Consider the following 18,687-nt stretch of genomic DNA (forward strand, 5'->3'; position numbering starts at 1 on the left):
ACTCACAATAGGAACACAGACAGGTAAAGAAAGGGAGAAAGTATGTTATAGTTCTCTGCAAACAGTGGGATCACTGAGCTTGGTGGGATCATGGACTCCCAAGGAAAACTAAAATTCTAAAAAGCAGACATCTTTTTGGTCTTATCTAGAGGAAAGGAAAAGGATCAAAGGAGATCTAGCTCTTCCTACCCTAGCTCAAGAAAGAAGGAACAACAGGCAGACTGAGGCTGGGCATCAGGAAAAGCTTTCCAACAGTGAAAGCTACATAACAGGGCAAGGGGCTTCCCTTCCTGGGAAGTTTAAGGGCTCCTTAAACTTCTTCCACTTGGGATATCTTTTTGTTCGACAGGTAGGCAAATCAAACATTTCCTGATAATAAATCATAATTTCACAACCCCTACATTCGGTTATGCAGCCCCATGTGGGATTACAACCCATAGTTTAAGAAGCTTTGGTCTAGATGACTAACTACTCATTGAGGGCGGTATAGTGGGGATTCTTGCTCACATCTTGGGGATCCTCATACAAAGACCAAACAAAAAACAGCCTCTGTCTTCATGGATTTTGTACACAGCTGGACAGGATATAACATGTATGCAGGTAAATTTATGCATGATAATTTAAGGAGCTTAAGTAATGGGGAAAGGCAGGGGCAGTGAGGTGATCCAATGGCTAGAGTTCTGGGCATGAAGTCAGGAAAACTCATCTTCCTAAGTTCAAATCTGGCCTCAGACACTCACTAGCTGTGTGACTCTGGGAAAGTCATTTTACCCTATTTACCTCAGTTTTCCTAACTATAAAATGAGCTGGAAAAGAAAATGGCAACCTACTCCAGCATCTTTGCCAATAAAACCTCAAAAGGGGTCACAAAGAGTCCTACATGTCTGAAAAATGACTAAGCAACCATAACAATCTAGGAGACAGTATATAAGCTTATCCTTAAAGGAAACTAGCATCAAGTAGGCTAATTCTTCATTTTATTCTGCCATCACCTGGCCAACTTGCCTTGCTTCCAGGGTCAGAGAATATGCCCTGAGGGCCTGGCACCCTCAAGATCTTGCTTGGCCCACTGTATCAGGCTGGCCGCTTCATCCCAAGTTCACAGCATCTATCTTCTACCCCACCTCCCAACCCATTCTCTTGCTGGCCATCTTGCCCACTTCCCAGATTTCCATCTTGGGCACCATGATTTAGTCAGTTTACTGTTACTGGAAAATTGTGCATTGGTCTATTCCCCTATGGCTTCACTCAGTGTCCCAAACCAAAAGAACCAGCTCTACCCTGGCTTCCCTCTGAAAGAGGCCTTTCCTGGTGTCCTCTGAAGCTCCCTTCCATCTACTCTCTACCTCCCTATACATCCCTATACTAGCATGTAAGCCCCCCAAGGCCAATGGTTGTGCTTATGCCCAGCACAGTGACTGGCACAGAATAAACACTTCATAAATGGACTAAGAATTGGTGCTAAGGATGCAAAGACAAAAATATGAAACAATTTCTCTCTTAAAGAGCTTCTATTTGATGAGAGGCAGATTAGAGTGGCTCAGTGCATAAAACACTAAATCTGGAGGTATGCAGACCTAGTTCAAATGTGACTTCTCAGTTTCCTTATCTGTAAAATGGGGATATTAATAACACCTACCTACCAGGGGTGTTGGAAGATTCAAAGGAGATATTTGTAAACAATATTTGTGAACTTTAAAGCACCATGTATGTGCCAGTTATTATTGTTTCATTTAAATATCATTTTTAAGCTCTTACTTCGAAAGGTTGGAAGACCCCTAACAGCTTGGGTATAGAAGAATTTGCCAGCAGCTGGTGGATCAAGATCCCCTTAAGATCATTATCTTTCTCCCATAAATCCTTTAAGAACATCACCATGCTCTCAGTGACCTGACCCACAATACTTCATATCACATGCAACTCCACAACAGAACTCCGTCCACATAGCCAATCCATTGACAAATCTTGTTTCAATCAGGCACTGTTACAACCCCGAGGAGCAGATGCTACTGTATCAATCGATCAAAGTTGGAGTTCAATCTCCCTGGTAAGTGAGAAGATAAAGGAGAGATTCCCTGAGTAGGGCAAGGAAAGATGCTTCAGTTCTTGCTATAAGTTCTTTCTCCATCCTTTGTAATCTTAGTGCCTTCCCTCTTTGAGACCTCACACCATCTATCCTGTACCCATCTTGTTCAGTTATAGTTATTTTCATAGTGTTACTCTTCCCACCACATTAATCTAAGAGCACTTTGAGAGCACGGACAGAAGCTTGCTTGTCTGAGAATAGAGCAGGTTGTTAGGTTCTTACTAAGTGCTAAGTCGGTACTTAACAATTCTCTAGTTCACACCTTTGGTTCGGGCCTTTCAGGGGAGTTTACCCCTTTGAACTTCTGAGGAGGAATTTACATATGAAAAGGAGTTTACACAACCTTTAAAAGGAGCAAATTCATTGGTTGAAGTAATTTTCCCATAAGCCCTTGAGTTCTCACATGCCTCAAGAGACAACATTGGGCCTGGAGAAGTGAGTCAAATCTAATTTGAGTTGAGACAGCATATCTCCTCCCAGAGAGCCAACGTGGGGCAAGGACTTTTGCTTATCCTGACTAGGACTTATTCTGAGCCCTTCAGAGGAGCCAGCCGGGACCTTCACAGTAGGTGATTACTAAATGCTTGTTGATTGAAAGTAAGTGAAAGATAATTAATGCTAACTGACTAGATGTTACTAAGTCATTGATTCAATGATAGAGGGAAGACAAGAACTGGAGTTTATATTGTGGAAAAAATAGTGGAATGGGGGCTCCCGCCTTGCCCCTCAGGAATGGTCTGGAGACGATGGAGTCTTGCTGTGGGTCTCTGGCCTGCTGGACTTCCCTTGTGTGGGAGGAGCCGGGCCACCTGCTCCATCAGGAGCTTGATTCCAATCCTGACTCTACCTGAGCTCACATAAGGAGGCTGGACATCAGATTCCAAAGCCACGGATTCCCACCCAAGTAGAATCCTTTCCTCATCCAGGATCACCCAGCTCCTCTTTTGTCTTCCCTCCCAACACACAGATCCATCTCCCTCCCAGCTGCTGCCTTTGGCACCAGGGACCCCTCTCAGTCTCATCTCTTCCCCTGACTCCAGCCCCTTTGTCCTGCAAGGAAGCTGAGGCCCAGAGCCTTTGGTTACTTAGCGGTCAGACCCATAGGCCAGCGGGCCCTTTTCTGGCCCTAGCTCCCTGTTTATCTGTTCCCATATCACTCTTACCTCAGCTGCTGAATGGGAAGAACCTGAATCCAGAGGAACAAGCCTTGGGTTCTGATCCTTCTACATAAAGCTGAGTCAGCTGGAAGGGAACCCAGCGCCCACACATCCATACAGAGTGAGAAACTGAGGCCCCAGAGGGATCATTGGACCACTACCTCTCATTTGACAGAGAAGGAAACTGAGGCTCAGGACATGACGTGACTACTTGTCCAAGGTCACTTGGACAGGATACTGAATCTCGAGACCCGTACGTCCCCAGAGGCCATCGGTCTCTTCCAGCTTCACTTTGCCCCTGGGTGCCATGCTCGGGGTGGGGGTGGGGGTCAGAGTGGGCAGGTGGGCTTAGAGGCCTGAACCACGGTTTGACCCGCGGGGCCCCCCTACCTGGCGCGGCCGTCGCCACACTCAGCACCAGCACAAGGAGGGCGGGCGCCGGCATCCTCCCGGCTCTCTTAAGGCTTCTAGGGCCGGGCCAGCTAGGCCAGACGGGACGTGCGCACAGACTGGCGGGAGGGGGGGCGATGGAGAGCGAGAAGGAGGGGCCCTAACGGCTGCGCGAGCCTGGGGAAGGGGCGACCCGGAGGGGGAGGGGGCCGCTTCAGGGCACACCTGGACTGCGCACGGGGCCGGCTGCTCCACTCACCTGCCCAAGCGCCCAGGGCGTCCCTCCCCGGCTCAAGCGGCTCCGGGGGCGCTCTTTCACCTCCTTTGGCGTTTAAGGGCCTCCGGACCAGTTCCCCTCTTCCAGCAATCTTACCTCCCCCCGCCCCACCTCCTCCGGCTTCTCGGGCATCGAGACGTTCCCTCTCCCGCCTCCGGCCACTTTCGCTGTCCGTCAGCCTGGGAATCCCGCCCACCCCTGCCTCCTACCTTTTATTGTATAACACCGAGCCTGGCACACAGTAGGTGATTAATAAATGTTTATTGCTCGATTTACTGATTTCTCTACCTTCCCTCAAGTCCCACTTAAAATCCCTCCTTCTAGAGGAAACCGTTCCCAAGCTCTCCTTATTTAATTCAATTGATGACTTCTCATCCCGCGGATAGCTTGTTTCTATATATTTGTTGGCATTTGTCTCTCCAAGTGAGCTCCTCCAGGGCAGGGACTGCCTTGGTCCCTTCTGGGAATCTCCGGTGTTTAGCACAGCCAATCAATAAAGGAGGAGGGGTGGAGGCCCAGGGTTGGGCTCATCTTCCCTTCTCCCTCCCCAAATCAAACCCTTCTGGGGAGGGTAACCAGAACCCTTTCCTTGCTCTAATGTCTTCCATCCAAACGGGTTTGCTAATTTCTAGACACCCCACAGGATGTGACTAAACTTCCTCTCAGCCAGTGGGAGCACAGCACCCTGTTGCAAAGTCTGTGCAAAGTCCTTCAATCCATCAGAAACTTCTCTGAAGCTTCCAATGACTGATTCAGTAAAGAAGTGTTCTCTTCCAGAAGTAGCCTAAGTGATGTAGCATGGCATCTTGGATCCCCCAGGCAGATCCCGTCCTTACACATTCTTGTATTTAAAATCAGAATCTGAGGACTGAAGAGAACTACCCAATTCCCCCAAGTTCAGGCACTCTTTTATAAATAAGAACACAGGCCCAGAATGGGACTTAACTCTTGCTTGCAATGGATACAGGACCAGTTCTAGAACACGGATCTCCTGACTCCATCTAGTCTTCTTTTCATTGCTTCTGGTGCTAATTAACTTCTCATGTGTGTATGTGTGTTTATATATGTACATATGTATATTATGAATGTGTATCTCCTCAGTGGAGTTTTAAACTGCTGAAGAGCCTCTATTTCAACATTTTCTTTAAATTCTCTACAGACACAACCTAAAAGAGAAAAAGCATGATTTTCCCTAACCACAGATTTTTACCAGATAACTGTCCTGTTCAATAAACTTCCATGTCTCACTTTTACCTCTAAGATCAAAGAGAAATTGCCCTGTTTGATTTTTAAAGATTTTTATAACCTTTCCAGCCTTGTTGGACATTATTCCCTTTCCTGTGCTCTACAGTATAATTAAACTGACTTTCTTCGATTCCTTACCTTACACTGTGTCTCAATGCATTTCCTTAGCAGCAGCTCATAAAACCCCTTTCTGTCTTAAAAACTCAACTCCAACATTCACTTCTACATGATGCCTTTCTTGATCTCCCAGCTCCTACCTTTCCAAAACAAAAGCTTCTTAAACTGTGAGTCATGACTCCATATGGGGTAGTGTAACTGAATGGGGGGGAGGTTTGCAAAATAATGACTTATTATCAGTAAATGTTTTATTTGTATACCTATTTTATATACCTATATACCCAGGGTCATGTAAAAATTTCTCAGGCAAAAAGGGCTCAAGTGGAAAGTTTAAGAAGCCCTGTTCTAAAATAAAATATTTATTTTGAATATGTTCTGTAGCTCTTTGACAGTAGTTTTCTTTTTCTTGTTCTTGTATTCCTGGAGCCTGGCACATAGTAGGCCCTTATTAATACTTCTTGACTGAATATATGGATGTGCAGTCTCCCTTGATAGCACATAGACTTTTTGAAATCAGGGACTCTGCCATTTTTATCCTTGGATTCCTAGCACCTAGTGCCTGGTACATAGTAGGCTCTTAATATACACTTAAATATTTGTTGAATAATACCACATATTTCCTTGCTTCTTCCGTATTAACTATTAGAAACATATTACACCCCATCAGAAGCATCCTAAAATAAACTATCTTCAGTTTGCTGTCAAACAGTTTTAATGATAGAGACTGCACTAAGGAGATATAATTCATGTGAAAAATGAACGCTGCCCAACAGGAAACCTGAAGTCTCAAAAAGGATGTAAACTGTAACAACCCCAGCCCAAAAAAATATCCCAGCTATTCAGGGATGGGGCAGTAAGACGAAGGGGTTGGCATTATTTTCCATTTGGACAGGCACAGGCCACTTCCTTAGAGGCGATTTTAGGCTTCCTTCCAGGAGAGGACTCTGTGATGTTGGGTTTACACATGAATATTTTTTCAGTTGAATTTTTTAAATCTTCATACAGAAGCGTTTTTTAATGTTAAAATGTCCTGCTTTTAGAAAAAAGCTACTCTTTCAACCAGCAAAACATCATTTAATGCCCAAGATCTCTAAGTAGTGGCCTCTCTCCTTTAGTTAAGGAGTGAGATTAGAACACGGGACATGCAGCATTGTCAGGAATCTTAAGAATTGTCTAATCCTGGCATTCTTTTTTTTTTTTTTTTTTTTGGATGTAATTGGTTGTGATTTTTAAAAAATAGTATTTCATTTTTCCAAAAATATGTAGAGACAGTTTCCATTTTTGTAAGACTTTACATTTTAAAATTTTCTCCCTTCCTCCCTTATCTCCCCCCTCTCCAAGACAGCAATCTGGTATAAGTTAAATCTGTGCAATCTTTTTAAACATATTTCCATATTTGTCATGTTGTGCAAGAAAAATCAGACCAAAAGGGGAAAAAACAATAAAAGAAGGTAAAAATACTATGTTTTGATCCACATTCAGTCTCCATGGTTCTCTCTCTAGGTGCAAATGGTTCTCTTCATCACAAGTCTATTGGAATTGCCTTGAATTACCTCATTTTTTAAAAGAACCAAGTCCATCACAGTTGATCATGACATAATTTTGTTTCTGTAAATATACCTGATTCTTGAAGGAAGCCAAGGAAGTGAGTGATTAGTAATGAGGAAGGAGATTATTCCAGATATGGGATGACCTGCAGTGAATATGCCCAGGAGATAGAATGCCTTTTCAGCATTTTTTCACTCATTTCCAACTCTTCATGACCCTATTTGGGATTTTCTTGGTAGAGATATTGGAGCAGTTTGTTATTTTCTTCTCCAGCTTATTTTATAGATGAGGAAACTGAAGTAAACAGAGTAAAGTCACAAATGTCTGAACTTGGATTTGAACTCAGAAGATGAATCTTCTGATTCCTGGCTCTACGCTACTCCTTGATTTATCTTGCAAATATTGTTTGTATCTATTTATTTACATACTATCTCTTCCATTAGATTGTGAGTTTTTTTTTCTTCCTTCCTTTCTATCTTCAGTGCTTAGCACAGTGCCTGGAAGATGAGAGGCATTTAATAAATGCTAGTAGATTTGACTTGACTTGACCTCCTGACAGAGAGTTGACAGACCTAATATGTAGAAAGAGACCTATTTTTAGGCACAGTCAATTTGGGAATTTGTTTTACATCTCTAGGCATAATTTTTAGCAGGTTTTTGTTTTCCTTTTTTTCCTTTTCATTTGAGGAGAGAGGAGGTGGAAGGAATAAAAAAAATTAAGAATTTTTTCTAAAGAGTAGAGAGTAGTATGTGTGAAAGTGTGGCAGCCCTTTTTGTAGTGACTAGAAACTGGAAACTGAGTGGATGCCCATCAGTTGGAGAATGGTTGAATAAATTGTGGGAATTTGTTTTACATCTCTAGGCATAATTTTTAGCAGGTTTTTGTTTTCCTTTTTTTCCTTTTCATTTGAGGAGAGAGGAGGTGGAAGGAATAAAAAAAATTAAGAATTTTTTCTAAAGAGTAGAGAGTAGTATGTGTGAAAGTGTGGCAGCCCTTTTTGTAGTGACTAGAAACTGGAAACTGAGTGGATGCCCATCAGTTGGAGAATGGTTGAATAAATTGTGGTATATTAATATTATGGAATATTATTGTTCTGTAAGAAGTGACCAACAGGAATATTTTAGAAAGGCCTGAAGAGACTTACATGAATGATGCTGAGTGAAAAGAGCAGGACCAGGAGATCATTATATTTTTCAACAACAAGACTATATGATGATCAATTCTGATGGACGAGGCTCTTTTCAACAATGAGATGAACCAAGTCAGTTCCATTTGTTCAATAAGGAAGACAACCAGCTATAACTAGCAAAAGAACTCTGGGAAATGAGCATGAACCACTACATAACATTTCCATTCCCTCTGTTTTTGTCCACTTGCATTTTTTATTTCCTTCTCAGGCTAATTTAACCTCATGTCTAAATCCGATTTTTCTTGTGCAACAAAATAACTGTATGGATACATATACATATATTGTATTTAACATGTGCTTTAACATATTTAACATGTCCATGGTTCTACCTGCCATCTGGGGGAGAGGGTGGGGGGAAGGAGAGGAAAAGTTGGAAAAGAAGATTTTGCAAGGGTTAATGCTGAAAAATTACCCATGCATATATCTGTAAATAAAATCTATAATAAAAAAACTTAACAAAAAAAAAACATCATGTCTCTGGAACAAACAAAAAAGAGTAGAGAGTAGTTTGAGGGAAATTTAAATTTAAAGAGATTTTCCTGCCATTAGAGTCCCATGGCTTGTAATGTGTGGATTCTGAACTTTTTTTTGAACATGCTTTTATCTTTTTTTCATATTTGGGTCAAAGGTGATAGAAAAATAATCTTGGTGTAACTAAGTTGCTCTTATTTATAATGTTATAATATAGATTATAACAATAACTCATCTTTAGTAACACTTTAAAGTTTATGAGAGGAAGGCTGATAGGTTGACTGGAGAACCACTTTGAGACAGGAAGATCTAGATGCAAATCCCACTTCAAATACATATTAGCTGTGTGACTCTGGGTGATTTTCCCAATTTCTCAGTATTTCAGAAAACTCTTGAGAAGTTGCTAAACTGAATTGATAAAGGGAGTTTCCTTACTCTGTCTGTCACCTGCCTGTCTCTCTCTCTCTCTCTGTCTCTGTCTTTCTCTCTGTGTGTGTCTTTGTCTTTTCTATCTATCTCTGTGTCTCTGTCGCCAGAAACATGTGAAAGATGCCATCCTAGATATTGGTCATGTTCCAACATTCCTCACTACATATAGTTTGTCACGTAATTTAATTTATACTAATTCATATAATACAATAGAAAGAATAAATGATAGTTATTTGAAATCATGGAACCTTAAGGTTGGAAGAGATCTCGGAAGCCAATGCTTCCAACTCATCCCTAAGCTGGCGTGGCTCTCCAGAATCATCTCCAGGTGGTCAGCCAGCTTCGACAAATTTCAGACATCTCCACGTACTGGGAAATTTTTCCTTACTACAAGTTCTATCTCTTTGTCATTTCCACTGCCATTAATAATCGTGCTCTTTTGGGCCAAGTGGAACAGGTCTTACTCTTTTCCAGGTCAGTCCTTCTAACAGCAGAGGTCAGAAACTTTCCTCCCTCTGGGTTTCCTGTTCTCCAAGCCAGACATCAGTCTGTGTGTATGGCATGGTCTGGATGCTCTTCCACAGTCTTCCCCTCCTCGCTCAGGAGACACTCCAACTTGTCAACAATTCTGAATATATAGGGTCTAGAGCAGTACGGAGCAAGGATTTCAGTGATCTAGACAGCTTCTAGAGTTCTCTCTGCCAAAAGTAAAGCCCTTTTGGATTTCTTGGATTGCTTTCATGATATTTTTGTCCTCTAGAAGGTGGAAAAAATAGCAAAGAGAATTTCTTTTTCTGGATTTGCTTCTGACCTTCTAGGAGGAACCGTTTGCTGAAGTAGAAATGCTGAGAATTTTGCCACGAAATGATCCCTCTATTCAGAATTAGTGATAGCAAGGAACGGTAGGAATTAGCCCAATGGGCTCTGGATTGGGGGAAAACAGATTTCCAAGACGTCAGAAAAAAAGGGAGGTAGTATTTCATGGCCTAAAGTTCTATAAACATGCACCGGAAAGAGAACTCTCCAGTTTGCTAAAGTTGGAAAGACAGTGTGAAGGAAAAGAAGCTATTTAGCAAGGCCAATAGATATGTGGGTGCATATGTGTTGGTATATATACATATGACATAATAATATATATACCTATGACATAATATATATATATACCTATGACATAATATATATATGCATATACATATATATACCTATGACATAATAAAATGATTAAAAATAACCTTTGTTTTAAGTGGAAGAAGAAAGGCTGGTCCTCTTTCAAACTTTAGAAAATGTGTGAGGAGCAAGCAGTGACAAATTTGAGCTATTCATACCACTCAATGCATTTGTGCCATGTAGAAAGTGAACCCCTTTTCTTTTGTGGGTGGATCATTCTATATTTTTTAAAAGAGATAAAACTTGGAGGAGGTTCTTTTGCACCTTATAAAGGAGATGAAGTTCTGAGCAATTCATTTGCATATGAAAAGATCGCTTTTCCCCAGAACCTAGACTGCCTCCATACATTTTCCCTGGATCCTCAGTTCCCTAGACCAACAATAGAACCTTAGAATTTAAAAAAATGATGACCTCTGACAGAACTCGACCACCAAAGGTGTTTGGTGATAATTAGTCAAATGATCATTTTTTTTTTTCTATGTTCACTTCTTTTATTTATTTATTTATTTTTTTACTTAATAATTTTTTATTATATATATATTTTTATAATATTATCCCTTGTATTCATTTTTCCAAATTATCCCCCCCTCCCTCTATTCCCTCCCCCCGATGACAGGCAATCCCATACATCAAATGATCATTTTTGCAGAGATGAAGATTTGGGAAATCTATTAGATGGTTACCATATTTTAAGTGAAGTCTCATTCTGGGAGCCCAGCTTTGAACCAGGAAAAGTTGTTTTGACAAGATAAAACTCTCTTCCTCCACTTCCTGCCTTGGAGATAGCCCTGAGGCCTTGAAGGAGGCCCTTAGGGAGCAGAAATGGAGAGGCTGTGCCCATGGGCTGAAAGTCTCTGCTCCTTCTGAAAGTACTCATTAGAACTCCAAATGAGGATTGGAGCAGAACAAAGCAGACCATGGTTTTTCATCCCTGAGCAAACCCAGAGAAGTCATCAGAGTATTCACTCTGCCACAGACAGCATGTTTAAGGATAAATTTTATGAAGAGAAAAAAAAAATCCTTGTAGTTCCAGGAATTGCAAATTGCCTTTGGTAACACATTCATACCTTACTATCATTTTATTGTAGGTTTGTACTCACTCACCCCCTAAGAACAGTGTGTATTTGTGAGAGAATGTGTTCCAGGATTTGAGGTAGAGGGGGAATAACTACTGTTCTTTCTATGTCATTTCAATAAATGCCTTTGCTAAGAGTTAATTGAGTCTCTTAGCTGATTGTTAATGGGAGACATGCCAGTGGGGGTTTGTGGCACGTTGCAGAAGGGGGATACACATAGGATGTACCTTTAAACCAAAGTGGCAGCTACTCTCTGAGGACTCATGCAAGTTAGAGTACAAACTGGGGGAACAGCACAGTGATGTATCATATGAAAGCATAATGAAAACTCACCGACTTAATTTAATTTTTAAAATAACATTTATAGTAGATAGAAGTAATGGATTGGATTAGGATGGCTTGCAAACTGACATAGTTCTTTAAGAAAAGTATCAGAAACACTAAAACTCAGAACTGAAGCTGGCAATAAATAGTAATAACAAAAATGGCTTTTAAAATACTATATAAAAAGTTAGTATAAAAAGGGATAAAAGAGTGGCAGCTAGGTGGTGAAGTTTATAGAGCACCAGCCCTGAAGTCAGGAGGATCTGAGTTCAAATTAGACCTCAGATGCTTAACACTTCTTAGCTATGTGATCCTGGGCAAGTCACTTAAACCCCAAATGCCTCAGCAAACAAATAATAAATAAATAAAGATAAAATAAAATAAAATAAAAAAGGGATAGGCCATAGTTTGGCAGGAACAGACAGTAAAAGAAGAGAGGGAAGGCAGAATTATTAGACTCTTTATTTTGTTTCTCTTTACCAATAAGAATGAACTTTGGATTGGAAAGAATGAAACCAAAATGGCTATTATACCATCGAAACACAAGGTAAATGGAGGGTAGTTAAAGGATACTTAACTGCCCTTATTACATTCAAGTCACTGGGATCAGAAGAACTTAATTTCAGAGTATTGAAAAAAATTGGCAGCTATAATTACTGAGCCAGTGTCAGTAGTCTTTTAGATTATGGAGAATGGGAAAAGTCCCAGAGGACTAAAGAGGTGCAATATCTCAATTCAGAGAGACAGAGAGAGAGAGAGAGAGAGAGAGAGAGAGAGAGAGAGAGAGAGAGAGAGAGAGAGAGGAGTTTATATACTTCCTAACCAAAGTCTAGAATATAGTTTAAACTTAATTACTCTCAAGAAAAAGTACATTTAGACATAAGGGATATCAGTTCAAAGACTCAGAGACAGCAAATAGGGCATCCCATGTGAGAAACACAAAGAAGGTCAGTTTGGTTGTATGCAGAATAGAAGGAGAAATAATGTCCAAAGACAGTTTCAATTATTGTTTTTAATGGATTTGAACTCAGGCCTACTGACTTCAGAGCCAGAGTTCTATCCACTGTGCCATCTAGCTGCTCGTGCCATTTTGTATGTTGTTTCCATTTACATTGTTATAGTCACTAAATTGATTATTTTCTTGATTCTACTTACTTCACTTTACAGCAATTCATATTAAATCTCCTCTTCTTCTCTGTATTCATCACATTCATTGCTTCTTCTCATCCAGTAATATTCCATCATATTCATGTACCGGTATTTGTTTAACCAAACTCCAGTCAATGGCTATCTACTCTGTTTCCACTTTTTTCTACTATTCTAGGTTCCAGAGATTCCCCAATCAAGGGAACTTTGAGCCTTTTCTACCCTTAGCAAGGGGCACCCCTCCACCCAAAAGGCAAATCGATACTGAAGAAAAAGGCTGGGAGCTCCAGGATGATTATAAAAGTCCTTTAATAACCATCCGGGTTACTTTCATAGAGGCTGTCTGGGGTGGCTGCCAGATGAGTCAATGGCGTTCCTTCCCATCATGTAGTCTGGGGCAGTGACCACACTATTCAGTGGATCTCTGAAAAAACCTCTAAAAAGTACCATGGTAATTATAGAAATCAGACAAAGGGAGGAGGAGCAAGGGAGCATCATGCATATATTAATATGGTTTGGCTAATGTTTTGATTTACTGTTTGGGAACTGGGCCTGGTTCCAGAACCTGGGTGCAAGGCCAGTGCAGGTGGCTAAATGTTCAGACACTCAAGGCAGTGTGCTGGTCGGTTTGAGTTAGTTCCCAGACACACAAAAGGTTATTTGCTGGACACTGTGTACTTGTTATGGCTTTCCCCCCATTAGGAATCCCACCTTCCACCCTTGAAGTCCTCCGGACCACACAACTTTTACCAATTCGTTCCCCATAACTACAAAAGTGCCATTATAAATATTTGGTATACATGAGACTTTTCATCATTGACTCTCTAGACCCGAAAGTATAGATTTGTTAATATGGTTCCAAATTACCTCCACAATATTTGTACTAGTCCACAGCTTTGTCAATGATATATTGGTGTGCCTGACTTTTCCTCCTGAGTATTTCCAGCAGCTATCAGTAGAATGTTCTATTAAAGTGATAGTGAGCATCTAGAAATTACTTAGCTAACAAAGACAAAGAATAGTTTCACCAAAAATAGCTCACAACAAATTAATCTTACTTTTTTTTTTTGGGGGGGGAAGGCAAGTGGAAGTATTTCAGAACTGCTAAATCAAAGGTACATCATAGGTAGTTTACATACTGTTGTAGGCCTTGTGAGCCAGACAATCTTGGACTTAGGTAGATTCATAAGCCATTGAGTTACTAGATCCAAAGTGTGGACATTAATGATTCCATGTCCTCTTGGAAGGATGCCTCTAGAATAACCAGTTTAGTTTTAAGGTGTTCAATATTTTATGACTAGATTGAATAAACTAGATATAAAGTTGGAGGTGGTGGTGATAGATAATACATTAAATGACAAAGTCCAGATCTAAAAAGATCTTAATAGGTTGGAATAGTGCATTAAATTGAGTAAGACTAAATTTAATGAGGATAAAAATAGTTTTACATTTGAAGTCAAAATATCAACTTCACAGGTGGAAGAATAGTGCCTAGATAGTAGTTGGTCTGAAAAAATTACTAAAGAGCTGCATTGATAAGAAGTTCTGAACTCTTTTGAAGTCATTTTCCTTTCTAATGACATAAAAGTAGTTCTGGTTCTATCCACTTCACTGCATCAATTCAATTAAGTTTTCCCAGTTTTCTTTTTATCAGTAATTGTCATCATCTCTTATTGCTCATTCATAGATCATAATTTGCTTGGTTTCTTCCTTAATGAAAGGGAAATAGGTTTGTTTTTGGTAAAAACAAAAAGTGTTATTTTCAATGTTTTTATACACGTGTGCTTTTTTTTTTTTATACCTTTTGAGTATGCCTTCTACATCTCTGTGTCAAAGACATAGAAGTTTTATTTCCAAATAGCTTTCCAGAAAGCACTTCATCCATTTCATTTATTTTCTGGCATACAAATGTGCAAAATTATTTTGAATTCCTTTACTTATGATATTGGCAATTTTGTTTTCCTCTCTTTTCTTGTATATATTAGCTAATGCTTTATCTGTTTTATCTAGTTTCTTTTTTTTTCCCATAAAACCAGGTCCTAATTTTATCATTTTAATTAATTTTTTGGTTTTCATTCTTCTTTGTCCCCTTGAATTGCAGTATTCCCATATTTTATGCGCCTTTCTTAGCTCTTTTTTTGTTGCCCAATTCATGGAACTTTTCTTTCTCTTTGGTTAATGAAAATGTTTAGTGATATACATCTCCCCATAAGTGTTACTTTGGCTACATTATCTTTTCTGTGATTTGCTTTTTAATTACCAATTCTTTTTTAAAAATTTTTATTTTAGTATTTTATTTTTCTTTAGTTTCATCTAAAAACAATTTTTAACATTTGTTTTTTAAAACTTTGAGTTTCAAACTCTTTCCCTTCCTCCCCAACCCTGATTACCTTTATTGGAAGGCAAGCAATTCAAAATAGGCTATACATGTGCAGTCAAGCAAAACATTTTCATAATAGTCATATTTTAAAATAAATTAGACAAAAAAACCTTAAGAAAAATAAAGTTTTAAAAAGTATGCTTCAATCGGTATTCAGACACTATATGGATAATATTTTTCATTATGAGTCTTTCAGAATTGTCTTGGATCATTGTATGTGTGTGTGTGTGTATGTGTGTGTGTGTGTGTGTGTGTGTGTGTGTGTGTGTGTGTGTGTGTAGTATACAAGTTGTTTACAGCTAATCATATTATAATATTGCTGTTACTTTGTACACAATACGTGTCACTTTGCATCAGCTCATGGAAATCTTTCCAGATTTTTGTGAGGGCATCTTGCTCATCATTTCTTATAGCATAATAGTATCCTATCATAATCACCAACCATAATTTGTTCAGCGATTTCCCAGTTGATGGGCATCCCCTCAATTTCAAATTCTTAGTCACCAAAAGAGCTATAAATATTTTTGTTCATATAGGTCCTTTTCCTATATGTTTTTTATTTGTTTTGTTCAGCAATGGTAATGCTAGTTCAAAATGTGTATATGGTGTTATAGCCCTTTAGGCACAGTTCCAATTGCTCTACAGAAGGATTAATTCAGTTCACAATTCCACCAACAATGTATTAATGTCTCAATTTCCCCCACATCCTCTCCAACATTTATTATTTTTCTTTTATATCTTATTAACTAATCTAGTAGGTATGAGGTAGTATCTCAGAATTGTTTTGATTTGCATTTTCCCAATCAGTAGTGAATTAGAACATATTTTCATATGACTACAGATAGTTTTGATTACTTCATCTGAAAACTTCATATCTTTTGATCATTTATCAATTGGGGAATGGCTCTTATTTTTATAAATTTGACTCAATTCACTATATGTTTGAGAAATGAATTCTTTATCAGAGAAACTCGCCTCAATTTTTTTTTCACAGTTATAATTGCTAACTGTATTTACATCCATACTATCCTTCCATTTATTCTATTCTCTCTCTCCCTTCACTCTATTCTGCCTCAAAAATGTTTTGACTTCTCCCACCCCAATCTGCCTTCATTTCCATCATACTTTCTTTTTCTTATTCCTTTCCTCTCCCACTTTCCTTTAGGGTAAGATAGATTTCTATGCCCAATTAAGTGTGTATGTGAGTATTTGAGCCAATTCTGATTGGGAGAAAGGTTCACTCATTCCCTCTCACTTCTCCCTTTTCCCTCTCCATTGTGAAAGCTTTGTCTGACTCTTATATGAGATAATTTGCCCTATTCCATCTCTCTCTTTCCCTTTCTTCTAGTACATTCCTTTTCTCACTCACTAATTTTATATTTTTAGATGTTATATTTTTATATTCAACTCATATCTGTGCCCTCTGCATATGTGTATGCCTAACTGTTCTAATAATGAAAAAGTTCTCATGAATTACAAGTATCATCTTCCATGTAGAAATGTAAACAGTTTAATTTTATTAAGTCCCCTTTGATTTACCTTTTCTGTTTACCATTTTATGCTTTCCTTGAGTCTTTGTTTTTTTTTTTTTTTTTTTTTTTTAATGCTGAAGCAGTTGGGGTTAAGTGACTTGCCTAAGGTAACGCAACTAGGAAGTGTGTAGTGTCTGAGACCAGATATGAACTAAGGTCCTCCTGACTTCAGGGCTGGTGTTCTTCCACTGTGCCATCTAGCTGCCCCTTTTCTTGAGTGTTATATTTGAAAGTCAGATTTCTATTTAGCTTTGGGCTTTTGATCAAGAATGCTTAAAAGTCCTTTATTTCATTGGATATCTATTTTTCCTCTAAAGGATTATACTCAGTTTTGCTGGTTAAGTAATTGTTGATTATAATCTCTTAACTCCTTTGCCCTCCAGAAGATCATATACCAAGCTCTTTGATTCTTTAAGGTAGAAGTTGCTAAATCTTGTGTCACACTAACACCATAATTGAATTGTTTCTTTGTTGCTGCCTGAAATATTTTCTTCTTGACTTGAAAGATCTGGAATATTGCTATAATATTCCTATAAGTTTTCCTCTAGGGTTTTCTTTCAGATGGTAATCAGTGAATTTTTTCAATTTGCACTTTATCATATGGTTCTAAAATATCAGGGCAATTTTCCTTGATAATTTCTTTAAAGGGGGCAGCTAGGTGGTGCAGTGTGGTTAGAGTACCAGCTTTGAAGTCAGGAGGACCTGAGTTCAAATCTGATCTCAGACACTTAACACTTCCTAGCTGTGTGACCTGAGCAAGTCACTTAACCCCAATTGCCTCAGCAAAACAATAATAATAATAATAATAATAATAATAATAATAATAATAATAATTTCTTTAAAGATCTTATTTTTGATCATGGATTGCAGATAATCCAATAATTTTTAAATTATCTTTCGGTTATTTTTTCAATGAGATATTTCACACTGTCTGTTATGTTTTTCATTCTTTTGATTTTGTTTTATTGTTTTTTGATTTCTCATAAAGCCATTATATTCCAAATCTAAATTTTAAGGAATTAATTTGTTCAGTGAGCTTTTGTACTTCTTTTTCCATTTGACCTAGTCTGTTTTTTAAGGTGTTATTTTCCTCAGTGTTTTTTGTGGCTCCTTTACCAAAGCTGTTGACTTGTTTTTCATGATTTTCTTGCATCACTCATTTCTGTTCCCAATTTTTCCTCTACCTCTCTTACTTAATTTTCAAAATCCTTTTTAACTCTCCCATGGCCTGAGAGCAATTCATAGTTTTCTTGGAGACTTTGGATGTAGAAGCTTTGACTTTGTTATCTTCTTCTGGCTGTGTGTTTTGATCTTCCTTGTCATCATAGTATCTTTCTATGGTCAGATTTTTTTTCTGTTGTTTGTGCATTTTCTTAGGCTTTTAAAATTTTTGTTAGTGTAGGGCTCTGCTTCCAGAGTGGAGGGTGTGTTGTCCCAGGCTTCAGAAGTCTGCTTCTGGCTTAATACTAAATGGTAATTTGACTGGGAATGTGCCTTTCTGTACTTGATTAGTCTGGTTTTGGGAAACCAGATTCAATTTGTTGTCATATTCAGAGCCTTTCCAGGATGCTAGAACCTGCCCCCTTTGTTTTACTCTTGCCTGGAAATCTAAGGGAAAGAAAGAATGGGAAAAGAAAAGGAAAAATGGACCAGAAAGGAATGACTCCCTGATAAAAAAAAACATCAATATACGTAACATTTTAGGGTTTCCAAAGTCCTTTACAAATGTTATCTCATTTGATCCTAACAGCAACCCTGGGAGAGATAGGTGCTGATGTATGATCCATTTTATAGATGAGGAAACTGAGGCTGAGAGATTAAATGACTTTCCAGGTCATATAGCTAGTAAGTATCTGAGACCATATTTTAGATTATATTTTCCTGATTCCAGGCTTAGGGCTCTTGTCAATCCTTGTCAATCTCAGTTGATCAAACAAAGACAGTCTCAGTCAGAGGTTGTTGGGATTATGAGGTCATAGCCAGTGAGCTGGAAGGATCACAGTCTTCCCATTTTTCATCTGAGGACACTGAGGGCTTGTGAGATGAGATAAAGAATCCCAGTTCACACAGAGGGCAGTAGAAATGAAATTTGAACCCAGGACTGACCTCAGTCAGTCCCAGTGCTCTTGTCACATCACATTGCACTGCAATG

At 38.9% G+C, this 18,687-nt stretch overlaps 1 protein-coding gene and 1 long non-coding RNA gene across 2 annotated transcripts in view; one reads left to right on the forward strand and one right to left on the reverse strand.

The window, feature by feature from the left end:
• C4H1orf185 (chromosome 4 C1orf185 homolog) overlaps window positions 1–3,777 on the reverse strand; it is a 33,378-nt gene extending 29,601 nt beyond the window's left edge. Inside the window, exon 1 of the mRNA XM_074265973.1 lies at window positions 3,634–3,777. Coding sequence (XP_074122074.1) covers window positions 3,634–3,688 — 55 coding nt within the window. The 5' untranslated portion in view covers window positions 3,689–3,777. The remainder of the gene's footprint in view (window positions 1–3,633) is intronic.
• Window positions 3,778–3,908: 131 nt separating this feature from the next.
• The window catches only part of LOC141541661 (uncharacterized), a 56,067-nt gene continuing 41,288 nt past the window's right edge, over window positions 3,909–18,687 (forward strand). The window contains exon 1 of the long non-coding RNA XR_012481870.1: window positions 3,909–4,151. This is a non-coding gene — a long non-coding RNA (uncharacterized LOC141541661). The remainder of the gene's footprint in view (window positions 4,152–18,687) is intronic.

The sequence above is a fragment of the Sminthopsis crassicaudata genome, chromosome 4 (assembly GCF_048593235.1).
Source record: "Sminthopsis crassicaudata isolate SCR6 chromosome 4, ASM4859323v1, whole genome shotgun sequence".
NCBI lineage: Eukaryota > Metazoa > Chordata > Mammalia > Dasyuromorphia > Dasyuridae > Sminthopsis > Sminthopsis crassicaudata.